The sequence below is a fragment of the Sander vitreus genome, chromosome 5, assembly GCF_031162955.1.
Source record: "Sander vitreus isolate 19-12246 chromosome 5, sanVit1, whole genome shotgun sequence".
NCBI classification, from domain to species: Eukaryota; Metazoa; Chordata; class Actinopteri; order Perciformes; family Percidae; genus Sander; species Sander vitreus.
In genome coordinates this window covers 15,708,743-15,729,152 of record NC_135859.1, presented here as the reverse complement: position 1 = coordinate 15,729,152, position 20,410 = coordinate 15,708,743, and the positions used below count along the sequence as shown (strand labels likewise).

General features: G+C 40.6%; 1 protein-coding gene across 1 annotated transcript; it reads left to right on the top strand.

Moving 5' to 3' along the window:
• The first annotated feature begins 391 nt into the window (after positions 1-391).
• Positions 392-20,375, top strand: serinc5 (serine incorporator 5). The gene is made up of 12 exons (XM_078250577.1): positions 392-593; positions 9,263-9,430; positions 12,491-12,669; positions 13,163-13,245; positions 13,660-13,753; positions 14,290-14,501; positions 14,780-14,872; positions 15,849-15,975; positions 16,555-16,624; positions 16,835-16,871; positions 18,064-18,208; positions 18,780-20,375. Exons 1-12 carry the CDS (start codon positions 567-569, stop codon positions 18,922-18,924), a joined length of 1,380 nt encoding a protein of 459 aa, XP_078106703.1. The 5' UTR covers positions 392-566; the 3' UTR covers positions 18,925-20,375.
• The last annotated feature ends 35 nt before the right edge of the window (positions 20,376-20,410 follow it).

Genomic DNA, 20,410 nt, shown 5'->3' with positions numbered 1-20,410 from the left:
TCTGCTTGGGAATATGACAAAATAACATCATAGAGGCTGTTACATTACCAATTACCTTTGATATTGGTGGTTATTACGGCTGTTGGAATTATTTTATTTCATTGCAACAACAAAAAATACAACTGCTCCACAAAAGGAGGGGATGAATAAAATTGTTGATTGAAAATTGTTTTACATTCCCTTAATATTCCTTGATGGTCCTACAATGTATTTAAGGATCTCAGCAGTGATTTTAATGCAATTAATTTGTGACATCTGGGTCTCTTTTTTTTAAAGAATTAGACTTAATGGCCTAGAAGCAGCACAGCTTTGTGTTGGGTTTTAATGTTGGTGATGTGCAGTGGGAGGAGAGACAGGGAGGGAGGAAGAAGGAGGAGAGACAACGGGGGCAGTAGCCAGGCAAGTCATAGGCACGCAGGGTGGAAGGACTGAGCAGTTTGAGGAGGACAGGCGCGTTGTTCCTCTTGTGGTGGTGATTTGATGTGGAGGAAGAAGAAGAAAGCGACTGAGAAAGCAGCGAGCTCGTCTTATTCTTAAACGGATTTTATGTGTTGGCTCCTCGCAAAATGTGTACTCCGTGTTGTATCTCGCAGGTGAGGAACAAATCCTACTGCTGTTTTTTTTGCTGTTCAACGGATGTAAATGATATAATGAAACGTTACAGTGAAGCGTTATGCTAGGTGTAACGTCGACTTTAGTCATGTTAACTGTTTGTGTCAATATGTGTACCGTCAGCTAACGCGAATCAGCGATTGCTGTATGTCGTGGTGATTCCCTGTCAGCCACCGTAATTCATTAACAATATGAAAATATTACACATTTGTCACCATAATAGCCGCTTGGAGACAAAGAGAGACGAGCTAAAACATCAGCCACAGCACGAGTAGCCAACGTACAGTAGGCTACCTGCTATCAAAAGTAACGTCTTTGAACGTCTTTACAGATGTGTCTGATGGAAACAGTGAAACACTGTGGGTTTACAGATCTCAGACGTGTGTTTTCTTCATAAAGTAGGTAGTGAGAAATGCATCTTATTGTGGTTTTCTTGTTTACTTTTGAGTAATGCACGGTTGCATTTGTTCAACCACTGAAGAACATCTTGATCCCAGCTGACAAAAAGTTCAGTCCAATCCGATTTCTAGCTACGTACGTTACTTCTTCTACCAGTCACACATAACCTTATGGAAACGTTATGGTTTCATCTTTTTTTTTTTTTCGGTTTTTCTGAATTGGTTGTAACTTATAGACAATATATATTATACTTCTACTAAAGTACGTTTTAGAGCTGAAACAGTTAGTTGATTAATTATGTATGGATTGAGAATTAACAATTTTGACAATTGATTTATCATTAAAGTCTATGAGGCTAATTGACTGATTTATTGTTTAAGTAATTGTTAAAGCAAAAATTCACTAGTTCCAGGTTCTCAATTACAAATCTCTGGTTTTCTTTGTCCTCCATGATATTAAATTGAATATATTTGGGTTTGGGACTGTTGGATTTTCTGATTAATCAAGAAAATAATCTTCAAATTAGTCAGTAATTAAAGTGATTGGTGATTATTATATTGTTTGAATTATTATTATATTGTTTTTATTCTGAATTATTTGAGGAGTGTAAGTAATATGATGTCACAGAATTACTTTGTAAAGACAGGCAGCTAGTAGTTTAAATGTATGTCAAGTTCGAGAGGATTTTCTTTAGTGCTGAGTGTCTTTTTTCATCCAACAGATTGTTTTTGACCACAGGGTTACCACTGCTGAGCTGGTCTGGTCAAGAATTTAATTACACAGACACATCTCTCATCTATGAGGAGCTCACTTCTATTTCCTGTTCTTTCAAAGACAGGATGATGGAAACAGGGAAGGATTAAGAGAAAATGAAGGGCAAACAATAAAAACAGTTTTGTGTTGCTGTGCTGGAGTGGTGTGCTAATCCCTGTCACAGACACCCCATTTAGTTTTGTCGCCATCTTCATGAATGTGTAAACTTGTAATTAGCTTCTTTTGAATGTGCATATAATGTGCCCTTCTTGAGGTTTAGAGTAGCCCAAATTGATGTGTGGTCTGTTAATTTCCTCTGGCTCGGAGGTGAAAATAAATGGAGGGTGGGCGTTATTTGGGTTAAACTTGGAGAGAGGAGAAGGCATGGTGTGGGAGCAGCTCACTCGTAATTTCTCAGTGGGATCAGGGATGTATGCCATATTGTGATGGAATAGGGGGTAGGCTTTAGCTCAATGTTGAGTTTTGTCCAAAGTGCTGCAAGCGTTGGATGTGAGTGTGGGACAGGACGGGATGGCACAGGCAACTTTGGCAGGCTACATGAGTCTAGAGGACCCAGAGGACACTAGAGACTGTGGTCCAGAAAGCAATGTGTCCTTTCAGGAAGACATCTAGCACTGAACTGGCACCCTGGCCTCTGGGAAAGTGCAAGCAAAAAGAGTGTTTTCACGTTGCACAAACTCTTTTTCAGTACACGGTGCATTATTTACTAAACATTTTTGGCTGTCTTTCCTATATCAAGGTGGTGCAAAATAACCAAAAGCATTTCATAAATGGGGATTGGTAGACAGTATCATTTAAGTATTGGTTGTGGTTTGGAATTTTCATTCCATGATTGATGCAGGTTAAGGGTAACGTTGTATTTCCTGTAAAAATATTTCTGCAATTCTTAATGCATGCCAGCCAATGAATGCCAGCTGACTGGAATGTGATTCCCATACCAATACATGTTGTTAAAACTATCTCTAAATGTTCCCCACCACTCCCACAAACACACATCAGTCACATCAGATGGTGGTTTGACTGCTTGTTGAGGCTGTAATGGCACAGAGGGACAGGGGATCCTAAAAACAGGTGTTGATGAGCTGTAAAATCACTTTACTTGTAAAACTATAGCCTTTGTGAGTACGGCCACCAAACATCTGTAGCAGTCCCCATAACATAAATTTCTGGGTCAGTCATACGATTAGAATTACTGGCCAACTGTGTCCATGTGAGACATGTCTGCTATTTACAGCTTCCCCTCAGGAATTTTGCTGTGGTCAGCAGCAGCAGGAGGTTGTTTTCCCGCAGGGATACCATTGGCAATCTTTCCTCGCTTTTGTCTCCCTCTGAACTGTCATACAGCAGTTATAATGTCTTAAGAAACCTCCTACTTTTCAGAGCTTACCATGTCTTGTCTCTGTAATTTAGTATTTTTGGGGGGATGAAGGCGCTGATGTAACAGTGTGAAATGCCAGCCAACTCTTTGCATGGTGCCATTAGTATCAGTTGAGCCTACAGTAAGGCTGTGGCTATAAAGCACATCAGTGTTGTGTGCAATTCTGTGTAACAGAAGCGTCAGACTAGTAAACAATACACTGGGAAGTGAAACAGGCCTGTGCCTGTTGATCTGATACTGCCTTATATTTTGACTGTCTTCCCGTTCTTGTTCTTGTTTCCTTTGGTTGTTTTTGTGACTGACTTTTTTGTCTGCACAGGATTGTTTGATTTCTGCCCTGTTTAGTTTCTTTTCTTTTCTGCCTATTGGACTTAAGTTTCTCTCTGTTGGTTGTAGCTAGGGGCTGTATTTGCCAAGAGAGAAACAAAGAAGCCCTCCCTTTGTGTAGGAAACAGAGCAGTGATACATTTTTGCTGTGTGTATACAGCTGCCTAGCTATATGGACAATAGTAGAGCTGTCAGTCACAACATAAGGGGAAATGGAGCTTGGGCCAACCTAACTTGTGTGTGAGAACGATTCTGCTTGTGTCTTATTGTTTCAAGGTTTTTTTGTTTTACAATTCCCTCTTTTTTTCATTCTGCTGGTTTCTCCTCACTCCGTTCAACCCTATACATTGTTGTAAGTTGACATAAGAGGGTGTGTCTAGTGTCTACAGTTTCGTCTGAACCGTTGGTCTGTCATGATTCATTGTGGTCAGCTTTATCCACTGGCCACTATCACTAAGCTCTAACTAAAAAGGAGTTCCCCCAGCTTTAAAGCAGCCAGCATACAGCATAGTCTAGCTATGTAAGGCAGAATGTACTAAAGTTAAGTAGGACAGGGAATAAAGATGGATGAATGAATGAATGAATGAATGAACAGCCACACTGATGTTTAAAATCAACCTGAGGTTTATACTCCTTAAGTAATACTTATGCCACATTCTTCCAGTCAAGTTGTTTTGACAGTGGTTATCTCAGCTGTGAGTCATGTTTCTATTTGTCTGTGCTGCCATATATTCCCACTGAGAATGTGCTTCTTTGTCATTACTGATAAACATCATATCAACATCTCAAATCAGCTGATGAAAGTTTTTCCCTCTGTTCAAATCTTGGGAGGGGAAATCTTTGTCAGCCACATCAGGAACCGATTGTTTCTGTGGTCTGGTGCCAAAGACTCCAGTCACAAAAAAAAATTTTTATATAGGTATTCCATCCAGATTTTGTCAGATGGCCTCAATTCCCAACCTGTGGGTGCATTGTTAACACATCTGCTTGGCTGGTTGATTTGTTCAAGGAGAAAACTCTTAACTGGCTCTGTGATATAGTGAGTGACCTATTTTTGCGACTGGTCTGTTTGTATTGCATAAGCAGTTGTGTCTGCGTGGTTATGTGCTGAGTCCTGTGTGTCTGATTTAGGCTACTCTTGCCATTTCCTGTTTGTTAAATACTGCAATTCTTTTCATCACTGCTGGGTTGAGGTTAAAAGGGTGGAAGATAATGGAGCAGGGGGAAAAACATGGTAATTATCATCAGTGCTCTGATAAACAGCTCACAGATGTGGTCTACATGTAGGACTTTTCTCACATTAGTTGATTAAGCATCCAGCTGTAGTCTACTAGGTCACAGTCCTTGAACAATCCATGGTCATACAGACTAACTCTGTCTCTGCAAACACTTCGCTTCATTTTTGAATGTCCTTTGAGTTCATTTCCTGGGGGTTTTGCCTGTCCATCCTCTCTACGTAAAACGTGTGTGTGTGTGTGTTTGTGTGTGCTTTGAGCGATATCGTCTTTCTCCTGACCCTAGAACAGGGGAGGGCGATTTAGGGTAAAGGGCAGCTGAAGATAACAAAGAAAGGAGAAAATAAGAGGAAGAAGCACGAGAGAAGACAACAATAAGCCTCCGAGTAACAAGGTGGGGGGAGGACGGAGGCAATGAGATGGAGAGAGTGAAACAGAGCTTCAGGCTGAGTGAGAAAGAGACAAGTCTTTGTCTCTCGAGAGTCCCGCAATCACAGTGTCGTGAGGCTTGGTGCCTTCAGTGAGAGTCTTGGCTCATTTGAAGTCTGGTAAAGCTAGACCAGGGTATACCTAGCAAGTGGCTAAAGTGCCATGTTTACTGTAGCATGTATTAATGATCTTTGGGCCCCTATGGCTAGAGCAATATGACAAGCTAGTGGGGGGTTGATATTGAAGTAGGGGTGTACACTGCAGACACGCCAACCACCTGTCGACATGCTAGTGGGTCAGAGGGGCAGTGGAGGAGGGGGTGGATGGCCCATTAAGTGGGTAGGGTCACCGTTGGTTACCATGGATACTCTTTTTGTATCTGTGTATGGTGGAATTCCTGGAGACATCCCCCTCTCTTGGCTCCCCCTCCCTCCATCAGTTCTGCTGCATTTTGCTGTTGGCCCCCTCACTGTGTGTAGTCTGCTGGTGAAACACCCCCTAACTAATGAAGTCTAAACACCCTCACATCTTAAATCATCCGTTTTTTTTTCCTTCTTACTTTCAGTTGGTTGTGGTTAATTAATCGCCCATTGAGAAAGACATGTGGGTGCAGCAGAGACAAAAGAAACAGCTTATCCTGTTAAGCTGTGTGTATTCAAATGGAGACCAGGGGCCACATATATAAACTGGGTTTGGATTCAAGGCTAGATGTCTATGTATGCATAAAAGCAGAAATATGCACATGCAGCCTTGGAGGCAGAATTTTCTTCATACACTCATCTGTGGTATTTCAAGCATTGGAAAATTGTGTGCACATGAATGAGCTAATTGCCCACTTCCACAAGTGGATGTTGACACACCATTTTTGAATCCTGATTGAGAATAAAAGGGCATTATTCTTTGTTTGATCTGGCATAAAAGACATCTTTGTGTTTGTTGCTCACAACCCATAACCAGATAGCATGAGGAGGTCAAATATATGATTTGGCCTATTTTTTTTTATTTATTGTATTGGAAAAGCAAAAACATGTAAACCTTGTATTTGGATGTTGACCTATTTCTACTCATGCTTGAATAAACTACTGGAGTTGGGAGGGTTTCACTGATGCATACTAGTCCTTGAACCCAGATCTTCTAATGAAGGATGGATTCCTTACTTACAATGCTACCCTGGTGCTCCACACTGTTAATTTCTGATCCAAAAGGTGCAGTGTTTTGTTCTTGATTTCATTCATTTCTACCTTCTGTAACAAGAGCAACAGACAGCAATGATTTTCTCCGCTCTTGGAGAGAACTGGGTGGAATCATAATTGAGTTTGGTTTCACATGGGAATCTTTTTAGAGAACTAGCAAACAGACACCACAAAGCTCATATCAAAAAGGCAAGGCTATTGGTAACCATTCTTCAGTTCCAGGCAAAAAACAATTAAGTCTATCTAGAAAAGACTGGCAGGGAAACCTCTGGACAGAGAGTGCAGGGAGGCAGAGCCATGTGGGCAGAGAAGTGGCTTGATCCTGACCATGTGCCTGTGTGGATCCACGAGTCTGCAGCATACCGCACATTACTGGCATCTGGAGCGGAACGCAACACATCAGACAATGTTGCACACTGGCTTTACTACATCAGTACACCCTGGCCAGATTACAGGCCCTGGCTTAAGACACACCCACAGACAAGGGCTAAGATTAATGTTATGACTGAAAGGCAAATTGAACTGATCTTGCTAGGATGCATTACAGGTCTGGAGAATAAACATTTGAGCTACAAGGTGGGACGTCATAGTGGACTTGGTTGTATGACTCTGACAATGTAATTGCAATGTCCCCCTTAAGTGTGGCCTGGGACCTTTGTTGTATGTCATTCCCTTTGTGTCTTTACCATCTGTTCATGTCTATCCTGACTGTATCCTATTCAATAAAGGCAAAAAATGCCTTTAATCTTAAAAAACATTAAATAATTTGAGCTTCAAGGTGCATACACAATTTGTTTGTGGCATACCCCAGTTGGTTCTCCCTTTAGTTAAATGATGACGTAACAGTTTATGATTTCAAGGTTTTTATTTGTCACATACTTAGTATATGTCTACATTGTGCAGTGAAATGCTTGGTTGCCTCCTTCGGTACTGTTCTTGAAATATAAAAAAACATGTACAACAGAAAAATGTATACAACAAAGATAAGATGGCATGTGCAACATGAATTGCAGATTTTACTGAGATTCCTGTACACAAGAAAAGTATTATGAGAAAGTGAATGTGTTTTCTCTGAGAAGCCTAGGAACAGATACTTGTAATAATACTTATTGTTTCACCTTGAGCTGGATAGATAGCGAAGCATAAACGGTTAGAATCGGTTATAGAGGGTGATATTTTGTCTAAATAATGTGAAGGTCAAGTTGGTGTGTGAGATGGTTTCCTGACGCACAGAACAACTCACAACTTGTTAATTTTTCTGTAAGAATCTTTCTCTTGCATACACAATAAAATAAATTTGTATTCACAGAGACGGTGATTTTGACTTTTGTGAAATAATCTGAAGTAGTAGACAGAATTCTACAACACCTACCTCTCACCTAATGCCATAATGGCAGTAATACCTAGAGACAAGGTTCACTGGAGCTCAAAAAGACTCAACCATGTACAGACCAGCCTTGGCATGTAACCCACAGCACCTTTCCTTTATCCTTATCACTAGCAAAGTATGTGTTGCATCCCATAAAGGGAGAACATTCAAAGGAAAATGGTGGTTGTGTGTAAGGCCTCCAGCAGTGCAGCACCAATGTAGCCTTACAGCCACACCTCGATTGTAGACCACAACAGAAGTTCATCTCTCACCACAGCAGTGTGTTCTGCAGGCTGAGGAATAGGAGGCTTATAAAAGCAGGGTGGGGCAGCTATACTGTATAATTATAGAGCTTCATTTTCATAAATAGAACACAGGGCCTGTCTTTATGAGACTATCCCCTTGTATGAGGGCCTGTCAGAAGAGACGGAGAAGGCCTCTCTGTATAAGCGAGTGAGTGTGTGTGTGTATTCAGACAAGACTTCACTGTCCATATCGAGTCAGAGCTGCCACTGTGGAGGACGAGAGGGTGGGATTTGTCCCTCCTGATAGAAACCATGAATGAGCAAAGAGACAGTCAGGCGGATGTCTTCTTTTAGGAGTTTCCCCTTGTCCAGTAAATTGCCATAATTGTGTCTTCTGGCATTATTATTACCTGCAGTATTAGCTGTTCCAGGATTGTGAAAGCCGAAGCTCTTGAAAGATGAACATGTACCAGAAGGCACCAGATACTGCTGTGCATAACATTTTTGCCACAATTGCTGCAACCTTTTGAACAATGTTTAAAAAAAATATAAGAATACTTTAGATGCTGTACTTTAAGTGTTTAACAAGGCATGCACCTTTTACTATGTTTTTTAAAAAAAAATTATTATTATATTACGTGCTACAGTCGCTATGTCTTTAGATACTGTAACATTGAACTTTTAACCTTGAATTGATAGAAGTATGTTTCATGAAGAGGAGATGGTAGACGCAGCCTTACAGTGCCTGTAGTTTGTTGGTTTGGGCTTCAAAGGTTTTACCAACTGTAGTCATTTACTACTGCTATTTCTGTCCATATGTGTACATTGCATGTCTGTCCATCCTGAAAGAAAAATCCCTCCCCTGTTGCTCCTCTGAGGTTCCTCCCGTCTTTTCTTTTTCTTCTTAGTTTGCCTTAACTGAATTGAGGATAGAGGGGGTATGTTGTTTGGATTTCAGACCGGATTCAGATTTTTTTTTTTTTCTGTCTCTGTGTATTTCTGTTTTTTTATCTTTTGTCCACTGCTCTTGTTCTCTATAATTTTACTCTTACAAGCCTTTTGTTACAATTAGTGTATGTCTTCAACCAAACATTTTGGTGATCTTGGGGGATTTTTCCCTTCCTGTAGCTGACAGATGTGGCTGCAACATGCACACACAAACCCTGGTCCTCCCTTATCCGAGTACCTTGTAAATACCTTATATCTGTATCAGATGGCTTATAACAGTGTGGACAATTCTGAAACTGATATGGTAATGTTTTTCCCACCTCTCTCTCTTTTCTCCATTGTTCTCTGTGCAGCTGGCCTGCTGCTGCGGCTCAGCGGCCTGCTCGTGCTGCTGTAACTGCTGCCCCAAGATCAAACAGTCCACAGGGACCCGCATCATGTACGCCTTCTACTTCCTGCTGGTCACCATCGTCTGTTGCATCATGATGTCCCCCACTGTGGAGAAGGAGTTGAGAGACCATGTAAGTACATAAGTACATAAATCACACAGTATCACTCTCCCACAGCATTTACACATGTACACGCTTTTTTTAACTGTACATTACAGGTTTATTTGGGTATGTAATTGAAGAGTTTGAATTGTCTATGATTGGAAGTGTTAATTGTAAGAAGGTAGAGAGGAAAAAAACGGCACAGAGAAAAAAAATCAAAGCTCTCATCTATGCTCCATAACAGCGTCATTTGCAATGGAGAGGGAGTGCTGTGGTTCTGAAACTCTCAGTCCTAACAGCCAGGTGCTTCCTAAGTTTAGTGATGATAAGCTGGTATTAAATTATGAGATCTGCTCAGATGATCACGTCATGAGTTCCTATGTGTGCAGTTTTGTAGGTAGAAACATGCCTGCTGACTTCTTGGGTTCTTAAAGGTGACACATTACTGGGACCTTCTTTACAGTGTTTGGCCTCCTGCTACGTATATACTCTCTCCCCAGGCTTCACTTTGCAGAAGTTAGCAACTGTACATAAAATTAGGTCTGAGGGTCATTAGACAGTTGAATGCAGTATGCAGAAACGCATGCTGATACGTAGCAGAACTGAAAGGGAAAGAGAACGTATTTGAAGGTTACACACTCTCCACACACACATTTTGTCACATTGTCATGTGAGCCAGCCTTTATGTTTAGCTCTGTGGTGTAAACAGAATAACATTTCAGAGAATGTACCAGTGTTAACTTGTCATTGTTAACAGGCAAAATTGAAGATTTATAACATTGCTACAGGCAAAGTAGACCTCCCACTATTTCACCTGCAGATCCCGTGTGTATCTTCACAGCAGTAAGGCCATAGGCGAGTAGACAGGAGATCAGGCTGGTAGCCTTTTGTTTTTAATCACCCACCTAGCCTCTGAAGTTGGGAGAAGATGCACAGCAGGCCTTCTGCTCTCTCTTTTGATCTTCACAGCTTTCATGTGCTTTTTTCCTCACGTTACATCTTTGAATCATCATAATGCTGATTATTATCAGACTGACTCTTTCTGTGGTCACTACTACAATATAGTTATCCGAGGGAGTCAGGCTGTAGTGATACATCTCCTTCTCATCCTGCCTACTCTTTCGTATAAGTTAGTATTGATAGCTGAATATAAGATAAGACAGACTTTATTGTCCCGAAGGAAATTTGGACGTATACACATACAGTATCTTATCATATCTGAGCTTGAGAAATTGTCCCTGTTTGAAAGGTTTAAAAGGTAGTGTTAGAATAATTACATTATCAAGAATAGATAGAACCACTGAAGATCTCTATTAATTAATAAGTTAATTTTTACTTGCGAACACAACAAGGAGCCATTTACAGCACTACTCATAGTACAGATAATGTCTAACGGGAAGCCCTCTTCATCGGCTTATTTCATAATACAATCGATGACGTCTCCCTTATCTGGTCAGGGAGTGCGTGTTCTTTCCTCAGCATCACACCGTGCTCAGACAAGATAGCCAATGGTTTCATGTTATCTTGTGAGAGCAAGCAGTGTTTTGGTTTCTTACTATGCAAACAGTTTAATTTAACTGAGAGAGGAAAGAGTAATCCGTATAATATTGTATTCTTATGCAAACAGTTTTAATATTAACGAGACAGAATGTAAATCACAATTTTTCTAACAAGTAGGTACAATCCAGTTGCTGTATCAGCATTCACTGGACTAGGAAGAATAACGTCAGCTGACTCTGTAACTATGGCAATGACTGCACGCTTCCTCAGTTGAGAGACCTATTTGAAGACAAAGATATTTTTTCACCAATCATCTGCTGTTATTTCTTTTCTCTTTCAAGCAATGTCTACTGTATGGTATTTAAACGACTCCCAACTGTCTGCCTCCTTGTGAGAGGACAACCCTGTAAAAGACCCATCCAGGCACAAAATGGCCTCTGATAGCCCAATGCAAAGCCTGCTGAGTTACACGCACACATATATATGTATGTATGTATGTATGTATGTATGTATGTATGTATATATATATATATATATATATATATATATATATATATATATATATAAAATACACGCACACTGCCAGTCACACACTGAGCCCAGTGGGAAGTCCCGGCTAAGAGAGCAGCCATTGTGAGTATGAGAGTGCTGGTCTTTTCTCAAGAGATTTACAGCTGTCTGAAACAGCCGGCCCCCTTCTTTCTTAATCACGACACCATGGACATGCTAAAAAGGTCCTCAACATGAGACAAAAGCTCCAAAATGGGCTTTTTACTCTATGTTGTGATCCGGCTCTGGGCTGTGCTACACACTGAGGTGATGACAACTCAATCCACTGGCATCTCACCCATGTGTACAACCTCAAGGACCAAAATACTCTGCCAAAACCATTTACTATCTAAAAGTAAATATATGTAGTTCTCTCAAAAAATGACTGCCGTTTGAAAAGCAGCTCATGTATTTGACTTGATTCACACAGCCAAGGGGGCATCAGAGAAGGGAACAGATATTTGAGCCTCCATTCTGTGGTGATCATTTCAAAGGCCGTCTCTTCTGTTGGCACTGAGCCACCGAAGCACTTCCAATTTCCTGTTGAAGGCCACAGCAAAGTCCTTAGCTACTTTTCTGACTCCAGTTTTGCTCTCTTCTTTCTAATGTAGCGCGCTGTAGGTCGAAATAAATTTGGGGAAATTTATTTTAAGACCGATCTCCCAATCTTTCTCTCTTGCTCATGCTCTCTCTGCTTTTCACTCTTCCCAATCCCTCTGACTTGCTAACAAAAGGCGGTTAATTTATTCATCTGTGTCTTTTGTTTGTGTACACTGACAGTTAGTTGTAAGGCCCCTCTAACAGCCTGTAGAGAACGAGGGATGAAAGAGGGTTTCATGGAGAGAAAGAGGGGTTGTTGTTGCTGCCTGTTCTCTCTTTCTGCTCCTTTAGAAGTGTGACACTCAGAATAGATGCCATTGGGCCTTTTCTCTGAGGCCGCGTACTAGACAAACATGAGCAGAGGTGGTGGTGGGTGGGTGTGGGAGGGTCAACACCATAATGATCTAATCTATGTTTTGGGTTTGTGATTTTGTCAATCAGATCCCCTTCTACAGTGAGTTGTGTGAGAGGATGAATGCAGGGGAGAACTGCAAAACTCTGGTTGGCTACTCTGCCGTCTACAAGGTGTGCTTCGGCATGGCCTGCTTCTTCTTATTTTTCGCTTTCTTCACCATACGAGTCAACAACAGCACAGGCTGCAGGGCGGCCGTGCATAACGGGTAAGAAGGCCTTTTGTCAGCCATTACATAATTTACATTAATCTATTATATCTAGCTGGAACCTTAAAATTGCAGCGCTTGACTGCTGACACCAAAGCAAAAGCCAAACAAAATTCAAACTTTTGACTGAAGGTAGGTTCATTTCTCACAGGCAGGTTTTCATTAATAGTGGCAATACTTAGGACCGTTAAGTAAGAGTGTAAACGGTAAAAAGAACAACTTTATCCTGCAACATAAGTGATCTCTGAATAGTTTCCTGAACATAAACATAGGCACCTGTTTTCCTGCAGTATTTATTTCTGAGTATTTCTGGATTCCTTATACTGTATGTTCTGAATTGACACATTGTATTTCTTGCATTTCTCTTTCACACTATCCATCAAAATTCCCACGCTGAGGCTGTTCTGTCAGGAGTCGTTGTTTTGTATTTCATTTCCATTTTGTGTATCAATTTTTCAATGTACAACCCTCAATGTTCTGCTTTAAATATCAGGTTCTGGTTGCTGAAGTTTATTGTGCTGGTGGCGTGCTGCGCTGGTGGCTTCTTCATCCCGGGTCAGGAAACCTTTCTGGAAGGTAAAGAGAGGACACTCAATATTAGACCTACAGTGCTATAATTATTTTTTAAAGATGATATTCATAATATATATATATATATATATTCATGTCATATATTCACATCATTAGTATATCCCCCTCAATGGCGGCAAAAGATTGGAAACACAGGAATGACCAAATATTGCAATATTCTTTTATAAGCCGCATCATTTTCCTAGCTCACTCAAATACACTGCCTTCCACACAATCTTCTAAAATGACCCTGCCATCTTTTTTGTAGTTTGAGTATAATCTGTGTGCAACAGGTCACAGATATCTGCTGTTAGGTCTTCTCATCTCTAAAACAATTTCCCTGTCTCTTCTTCTTCTTCTTCTTCTTCTTCTTCTTCTTCTTCTTCTTCTTCTTCTTCTTCTTCTTCTTCAATGCCACAGTGTGGCGCTACATAGGAGCAATTGGCGGGTTCATTTTCCTGCTGATCCAGCTCATGATGTTGGTGGAGTTTGCACACAGATGGAACACAAACTGGTGAGAGAAACCTGTCTTCTCTGTGCTCCTTTCTCTTGTCCCAGCTCGCTTACGTAAGCATGAACACTCTGTGAATAGCCATGCTTTTTATTTGATCTTGAGAAACTCAGAGGGTTGGATGTATTCTTCTGTGCATGGTCCATGTAGCTTTGTGTTTTTGTGGGTGGAGGGGAGGTTTGGCAGCAGGCCACCCGGCACTGCAGATTCACAGGATGCATATGGTTTAGGAGTGTGCACGCAGTTTCCAGTTTCCCCTTCCCTTCCCACTCAGACACACACATACCACAGCAGATTGTTTCAAAAACTTTTAATGGTTTGGTAACCAATGAATGCAGTAAACCTAAACCTCTCAATGTGTATTGCTTTGTGAACTTATCACCAATTTTTTTTTTTTAAACCTTGAATTTCCGCACCAGATAAAACAAATGTGAAAGCACTTAAGCAACCATAAACCTGTCTTATTATCTCCTCAGGGTGCAGAAAATAACTGCTTGTCTGCTTTTCTGTCTCTACTTCCACTCTCTTTCTGTCTGCAGGAATTCAGGAGTGAAGTATAATCGCCTGTGGTACGCAGCTTTGGCCTTTGTAACTCTGATGCTGTTCAGTGGTGCGGTAGCAGCCTTGGTGTTCATGGGTGTGTTCTACACCGACCCCGAGGCCTGTTTACTTAACAAGATCTTCCTGGGCATCAACGGCAGCCTGTGCTTCATCGTCTCCCTGTTGGCCATCTCCCCATGCATACAGAAATGTAATGACCTGTACTTACAAGCTCATTTGACTGTGTAATACAAATGAAAATACAAGCATTTGCATTTAGATGCTTTCTGTAGAAAGCTGCCTGGTTTATCACAAAGAGTAATTCACAAATAGCAACACATTCGAAACTCATACAGAGTAGCGATAAGTAAGACTGTTTCTATAATACTTACAGTCTTGTTTTGTAAAATACATTTGCGCCAACTCAGGAATCTCTGTCAGTTTAGCCGGTGATAATTACATCCTTTATTCACCTTTGTGTCCCTGCAGTGCAGCCCACATCAGGTCTGCTGCAGCCAGGAGTCATCAGTGTGTACGTCATGTACCTCACCTTCTCAGCCTTCTCCAGCAAACCAAAAGAGAGTGAGTATGAACAGACACCCATGTCCACAAAGTAGTTACAGACATAGTTGGGTATCAGCTTAGATCAAGGGGTATTATTTATATTGAGTCATGGGTTAGGCTAATTAATACTTAATGCTGCAGCAAACACCATGTAAAACATGACCGCTCTGTATGGAAGATTAATAAAGTCAGTCTACCAGGCTGGCATTCACACAGCTGCACACTGTCACACTTAGGAATGGAAACATAATCAATATAAATATATATTAATAATAAATATTGGTAAGCCATCTCTTTAAAGTAAACCAATAATAATTCAGACAATAAAACAGACATTTTAAGAAAAGGGGAACACTTCTTGCTCAGAATCCAAAACAAAAATGTATTATTATTATTATTATTATTATAGTGTTATTTCTGTTCTGTTCCAGTTGAGGACAAAGATTTGACAGTCAAGTGTTCAATGTTATCATAACGGATGAGGAATCCTGCACATCTGTTCTGTGAAATGTTGTGTTACACTCAAGAGTAAGAAACATAAACCAAACGCAATACATATGAGGCCTATCTAAGAAGAGGCATCAAAATGTCTCTGATAAAGATAAAATGTTTTTAATTGAAAGCTAGAGGTATGTTTTTCATCCCTACAGCACTCATATTTCCACAGTAGCTGTCAAGATAATAGTCTATGCTGACATACTATTGTGAAGATAATCTTACCATAAATATTTAATATCAGCACGTGCCTCCTAAGTAACACTCAAGTACTAACTGTACTGTTAGTGAGGCTGTTGGTGTTTTTGTACTTACTGTATGTCGTACTATCAGGTTGTTTCCATTTTCCTTTCCCCTCCTGCTCTTGATACTGATAACACTGTGCCAAAATACACACACACATTCACTGCATCTTTTGCAATCTCCCTACTCCATATAATACTCCCTCTACTTCTTCTTTGGCCTCATTCATCTCTGTCTGCACATTCTTTCTGACTAGTGGTGGAAAGAAATGGTGTGAACACAACCGTGTGTGTGTTTCCCTTAAACGCTGGAACGGAGAGCGACAAGAAGATCGTCACCATTTTTGGAACCATTATCCTGTTTGGCTGCATTCTTTACTCTTGGTAAGTCACACACGCACACACACCTCTTACTTCTCCTTTTTCCTGATCTCAATTTATACACAAATACAAGCCAAGTTTCCCTATAATATATCTATTTTTAGTGATGTATCATTAAATTCAAAGAGTTGAGAGAATATGTAAAGGCTACAATCCAAGCCCATTAACAGCAGCTCTGTTTTAAGCAATGTGGAATAAAATAAATGTATTTCATGGCAGGCTGTAGAGACAGAGACAGGGTAGTTTGGATTGGCTGTGACTCTGGAGAGGCAGTGCATGGATTGGCTGTGGCTCAGCTAAGGGTGTGAGAGATGAAGACTATGGCTTTTTGTGTTTGTTCACATGTGTTTCCCATCAAGTGGAGGCATCGTGTCTCTTGTGGTAGAGAGGAAATTAGACTGCAGCAATGTCAAACTGTCTGCAAGTTAATGGAAAAATACATAGTGATTGAATTACAATTTTTCTCTTTTTCCATCTGTATTTCTATCTCTTTATTTTCTCTCTCTCTCTCTCTCTCTCTCTCTCTCTCTCTCTCTCTCTCTCTCTCTCTCTCTCTCTCTCTCTCTCTCTCTCTCTCTCTAGCTTGACGTCCACCACCAGGCGAAGCTCTGCAGCGCTCCGAGTGTGTAGGAACAGTGAGCCTGAGGCTGAGGTAAACGCACAAATATTCAGATGTCACTAGGTGTGTGGTTTAATGAAATATACAGACTGGTTAAACAGGTTAACAAGACTTAAAAACCCCACTGACCAGACACTCCCAATTAGACATCCTTACCAAATTAAACAAATTAGGCCCAAGAGACCTAATGTGTGTGTCTATTCCAGTTTGGTTGTAACATGTATGTTTTTCTTTATCCTGCAGAGAGCTCGCTGCTGTTTCTGTTTTGGAGATGACACAGGTGAGGAAAGTCAAATAATTTCCCCTCGCTATCACGTCTTGTTTTTCTTCCCCTCCCCCTCGCTCCAGCCTGTTCAGTGTGTATGCGTATGTCCCCAGCCATAGTGTTTGCTCACAGAGGGGCTTTGCTCATTGCTATTCCTTAGCCAGATTGAGGATGGTGAGAAAGTATTGGTCAGTAAACAAAGATGATGTCACTGTTACTAGGAGGGTAGTATGACACAGTGAAGCAGGACCAGCATGAAGGTGGAATTGTGGGTAGGCTGACATTGCCCCCTGCTGGAAATAAAACACAGTTATATGTTGGCCGATATATATCTACTAGAAATACAGTATATCACCATGCATACACATATTCTATTTGGGAGTTGCATATAATACAACAATGCAGCAATAATTGCATGTATTTTCACATTAAAGGTCCCATGACATGGTGCTCTTTGGATGTGGTCCCCCTAATACTGTATCTGAAGTCTCTTTTATATAGACCTTATTGGTCCCCTAATACTGTATCTGAAGTCTCTTTTTATATAGACCTTAGTGGTCCCCTAATACTGTATCTGAAGTCTCTTTTTATATAGACCTTAGTGGTCCCCTAATACTGTATCTGAAGTCTCTTTTATATAGACCTTATTGGTCCCCTAATACTATATCTGAAGTCTCTTTTATATAGACCTTAGTGGTCCCCTAATACTGTATCTGAAGTCTCTTTCCAGAAATTCAGCCTTGTTGCAGAATTACAGCCACTAGAGCCAGTCTCACAATGAGCTTTACTTAGTATGTGCCATTTCTGTGTCTGTAGCGATTGAGGAGGAGAGGGGCGGGGGCGCAAGGTGGAGGGTGGGGGTGTGGCCTTGACCAACTGCCACTTTGCTCATTTGAAAGCCATGATGCCTCTCTTTCATGGGTGGGCCAAATTCTCTGGGCGGGCAAAGCAGAGAAATGGGAGGTAACCTTGCTCCTTATGAGCTCATGAGCAAGATTCCAGATCGGCCCATCTGAGCTTTCATTTTCTCAAAGGCAGAGCAGGATACCCAGGGCTCGGTTTACATCTATCGCCATTTCTAGCCACTGGGGGACCATAGGCAGGCTGGGGGAACACATATTAATGTTAAAAAACCTCATAAAGTGAACATTTCATGCCATCGGACCTTTAAGTGTCCTCTTTGCATCATTTAATGTGTACTTTTTAGATGATTGTGATGAGGAGAAGACTGGTGGAGGCCAGAACGTGGTGTATGATGAGAGAGAGGCTACCATCTACACCTACTCCTACTTCCATTCTGTCTTCTTCCTGGGATCCCTCTATGTCATGATGACCGTCACCAACTGGTTCCAGTAAGTGATGCTCTGACTGTGGTGCAATGCTTGGGTATGCTTATGTACATCAGTTACTGTGGAGGATCAGACTGAACTAAGCAGACCTCACTTAGTTCACTAAGTGCAGATTAAATAATAACCAACTTGAAAACTGATTTCCTAGCCAATGGCAGTGCATCATTTGCAATGTGTATAGAATTATCCCAGCAAAGGATGATTTGTTTAGTCAACTGAGAGAAAATATCAGTACGTGCAGGAGGTGTTTGATGCCAGATACTGTACAAAATAATTGATGAGTCAATATTTTACTTTGTTTCAGGTATGAAATAGCTAAAATAATGGTAAATGAAATCTATCCTTTTGTTAACAGCAGACGTTTTGACATGTCATTGCATGATTCACTCGCCTCGCTCTTATAATCTTTATTTTGGCTGCAGCAGGCATCTGTTTTCAGAGAAAAAAAGAACCCACTGCTACCTGCCATACATCAAAAAGTTAGCATCCAGCTGATGTACATAATAGAGCAATTTAACTGCTGATGAGTCGGGTGTATTTGCACAGTTCTCTCACTGTGTGCTTACTTCTGCAGTTATGATAACCATAAGATTGAGAAGCTGTTGGACGGGAGCTGGTCAGTGTTCTGGATCAAGATGGTTTCCTGCTGGGTCTGTCTCTTCCTCTACATGTGGACCCTTTTCGCTCCCATGGTCTGCCCGAAGCGCTTTGAGGCCTAGGACACCCGCCACTACGCTAGAGTGAGGCTACTCTGATTCTTGGGATGTGGCCAGGCAGAAGCTCGCACGCTGAGCCAAGAGACCTACACTACCCTCAGCGTTTGAAATGGAGGAAGATCTGTTGCCTTTTGTTTTGTATATGCTAGTGTTTATTTTACTTTGTTTTACAATGTTAAGCTGTTAATACCTTGATGGTAATTTTGTTATCTTTTACTACCACTTACTCATGGAGTTTTGTATTACTTACAGATTTGAGATTACATAAAGAATCATGGGATTTGAGTTACATTGTGAAACATGAGAAGAGTTTGTTCCCTATAGGTTCCTTCATAATTTCAGATTTGAAAGCATATTTTGTTTTTTGTTTGTATGTGTCAGTTTTCTTGGATTCTCACTTTTAATCTCAGCCAGGCATTTCTGTTATGTACAGTTGGACCATAAAGTTGTAGCAAAGTTTTGGGACAAATGTATTTCAGGTTAGAAATATTACAAGAGAAATTGTATTTATTTAAGTGTGTCTTAAGTAATCAGAAATCATTTATGAAGAACTGTGGTGTGAATTGAAGTAGATTTGTCCCGACTCTGTTTAAAAACTCATCTCTCAGGCTCACATGTAAGCTGTATATGTTTGTGCTTTGTTATATCACTCCCTTTTTGTAGAGGTTTTCTATGCAAAGGAACAAGTCTTTTAAATATTATACCCAGTGTTGTGAAGTTTCCGCTTAGATTTCAAGGATGTTTCAGATTTTATTATTGTCAGTGCTCCATTTGAGCCAGATTTTTTTCTTAGGAAAATCCCTGTCATCTGTACAACATTTCCAGTCATCATCATTGTTGTTGTACAGGGCAGTGCTCCTCAAATCAACCTGCCTTATGTAAGAGTGACGTTAGTGGAGTGCCGCCTCTCTGGAAGAGCTGCAGTGACACAGATGAGGAACGTTTGCCAAAGGTAGATGTCAGAAAACAACAAACTACAGTATCACAATTGTTTGGTCAGTTACAGAGAATAATATAACTGAGAACATATGTATTTGCATGCACACACAGACACTTGAATCAGCCGTTTTCTGTACAGTTATAAAGGCTTTTGTTACGTGTGTCAGCTCATAATGGTGGTCAGAATAAGGTAGCATAAGTGCTTTTATTAGTGAGTTATTCAACACTGGATGTTGGGTTTACTGCCAAAAGGAAATTCACACAAAGACCTTCACTTGTTTGTTACCTGTGTAACAGATTTCTGTTGTATTAAAATACAATTTATTGCGAATTGTTAACTGCAAGTCATTTGTTTCTCATTCATCAATAAATCATTGTCTTTTTTTTGTTTTATAATAACTTAAAATGTACGTACATTTTGGCTTAAATTCTGTGGAAAGCTATTGGTATGAATGTAGAAAGCAAATGGTGCTCTGCAGCTTTGATTAAAAAAAAAAAAAAAAAAAAAAAAAAAATCCTAAATCAGTTAGCAGGACCCACTGTGAAGGCT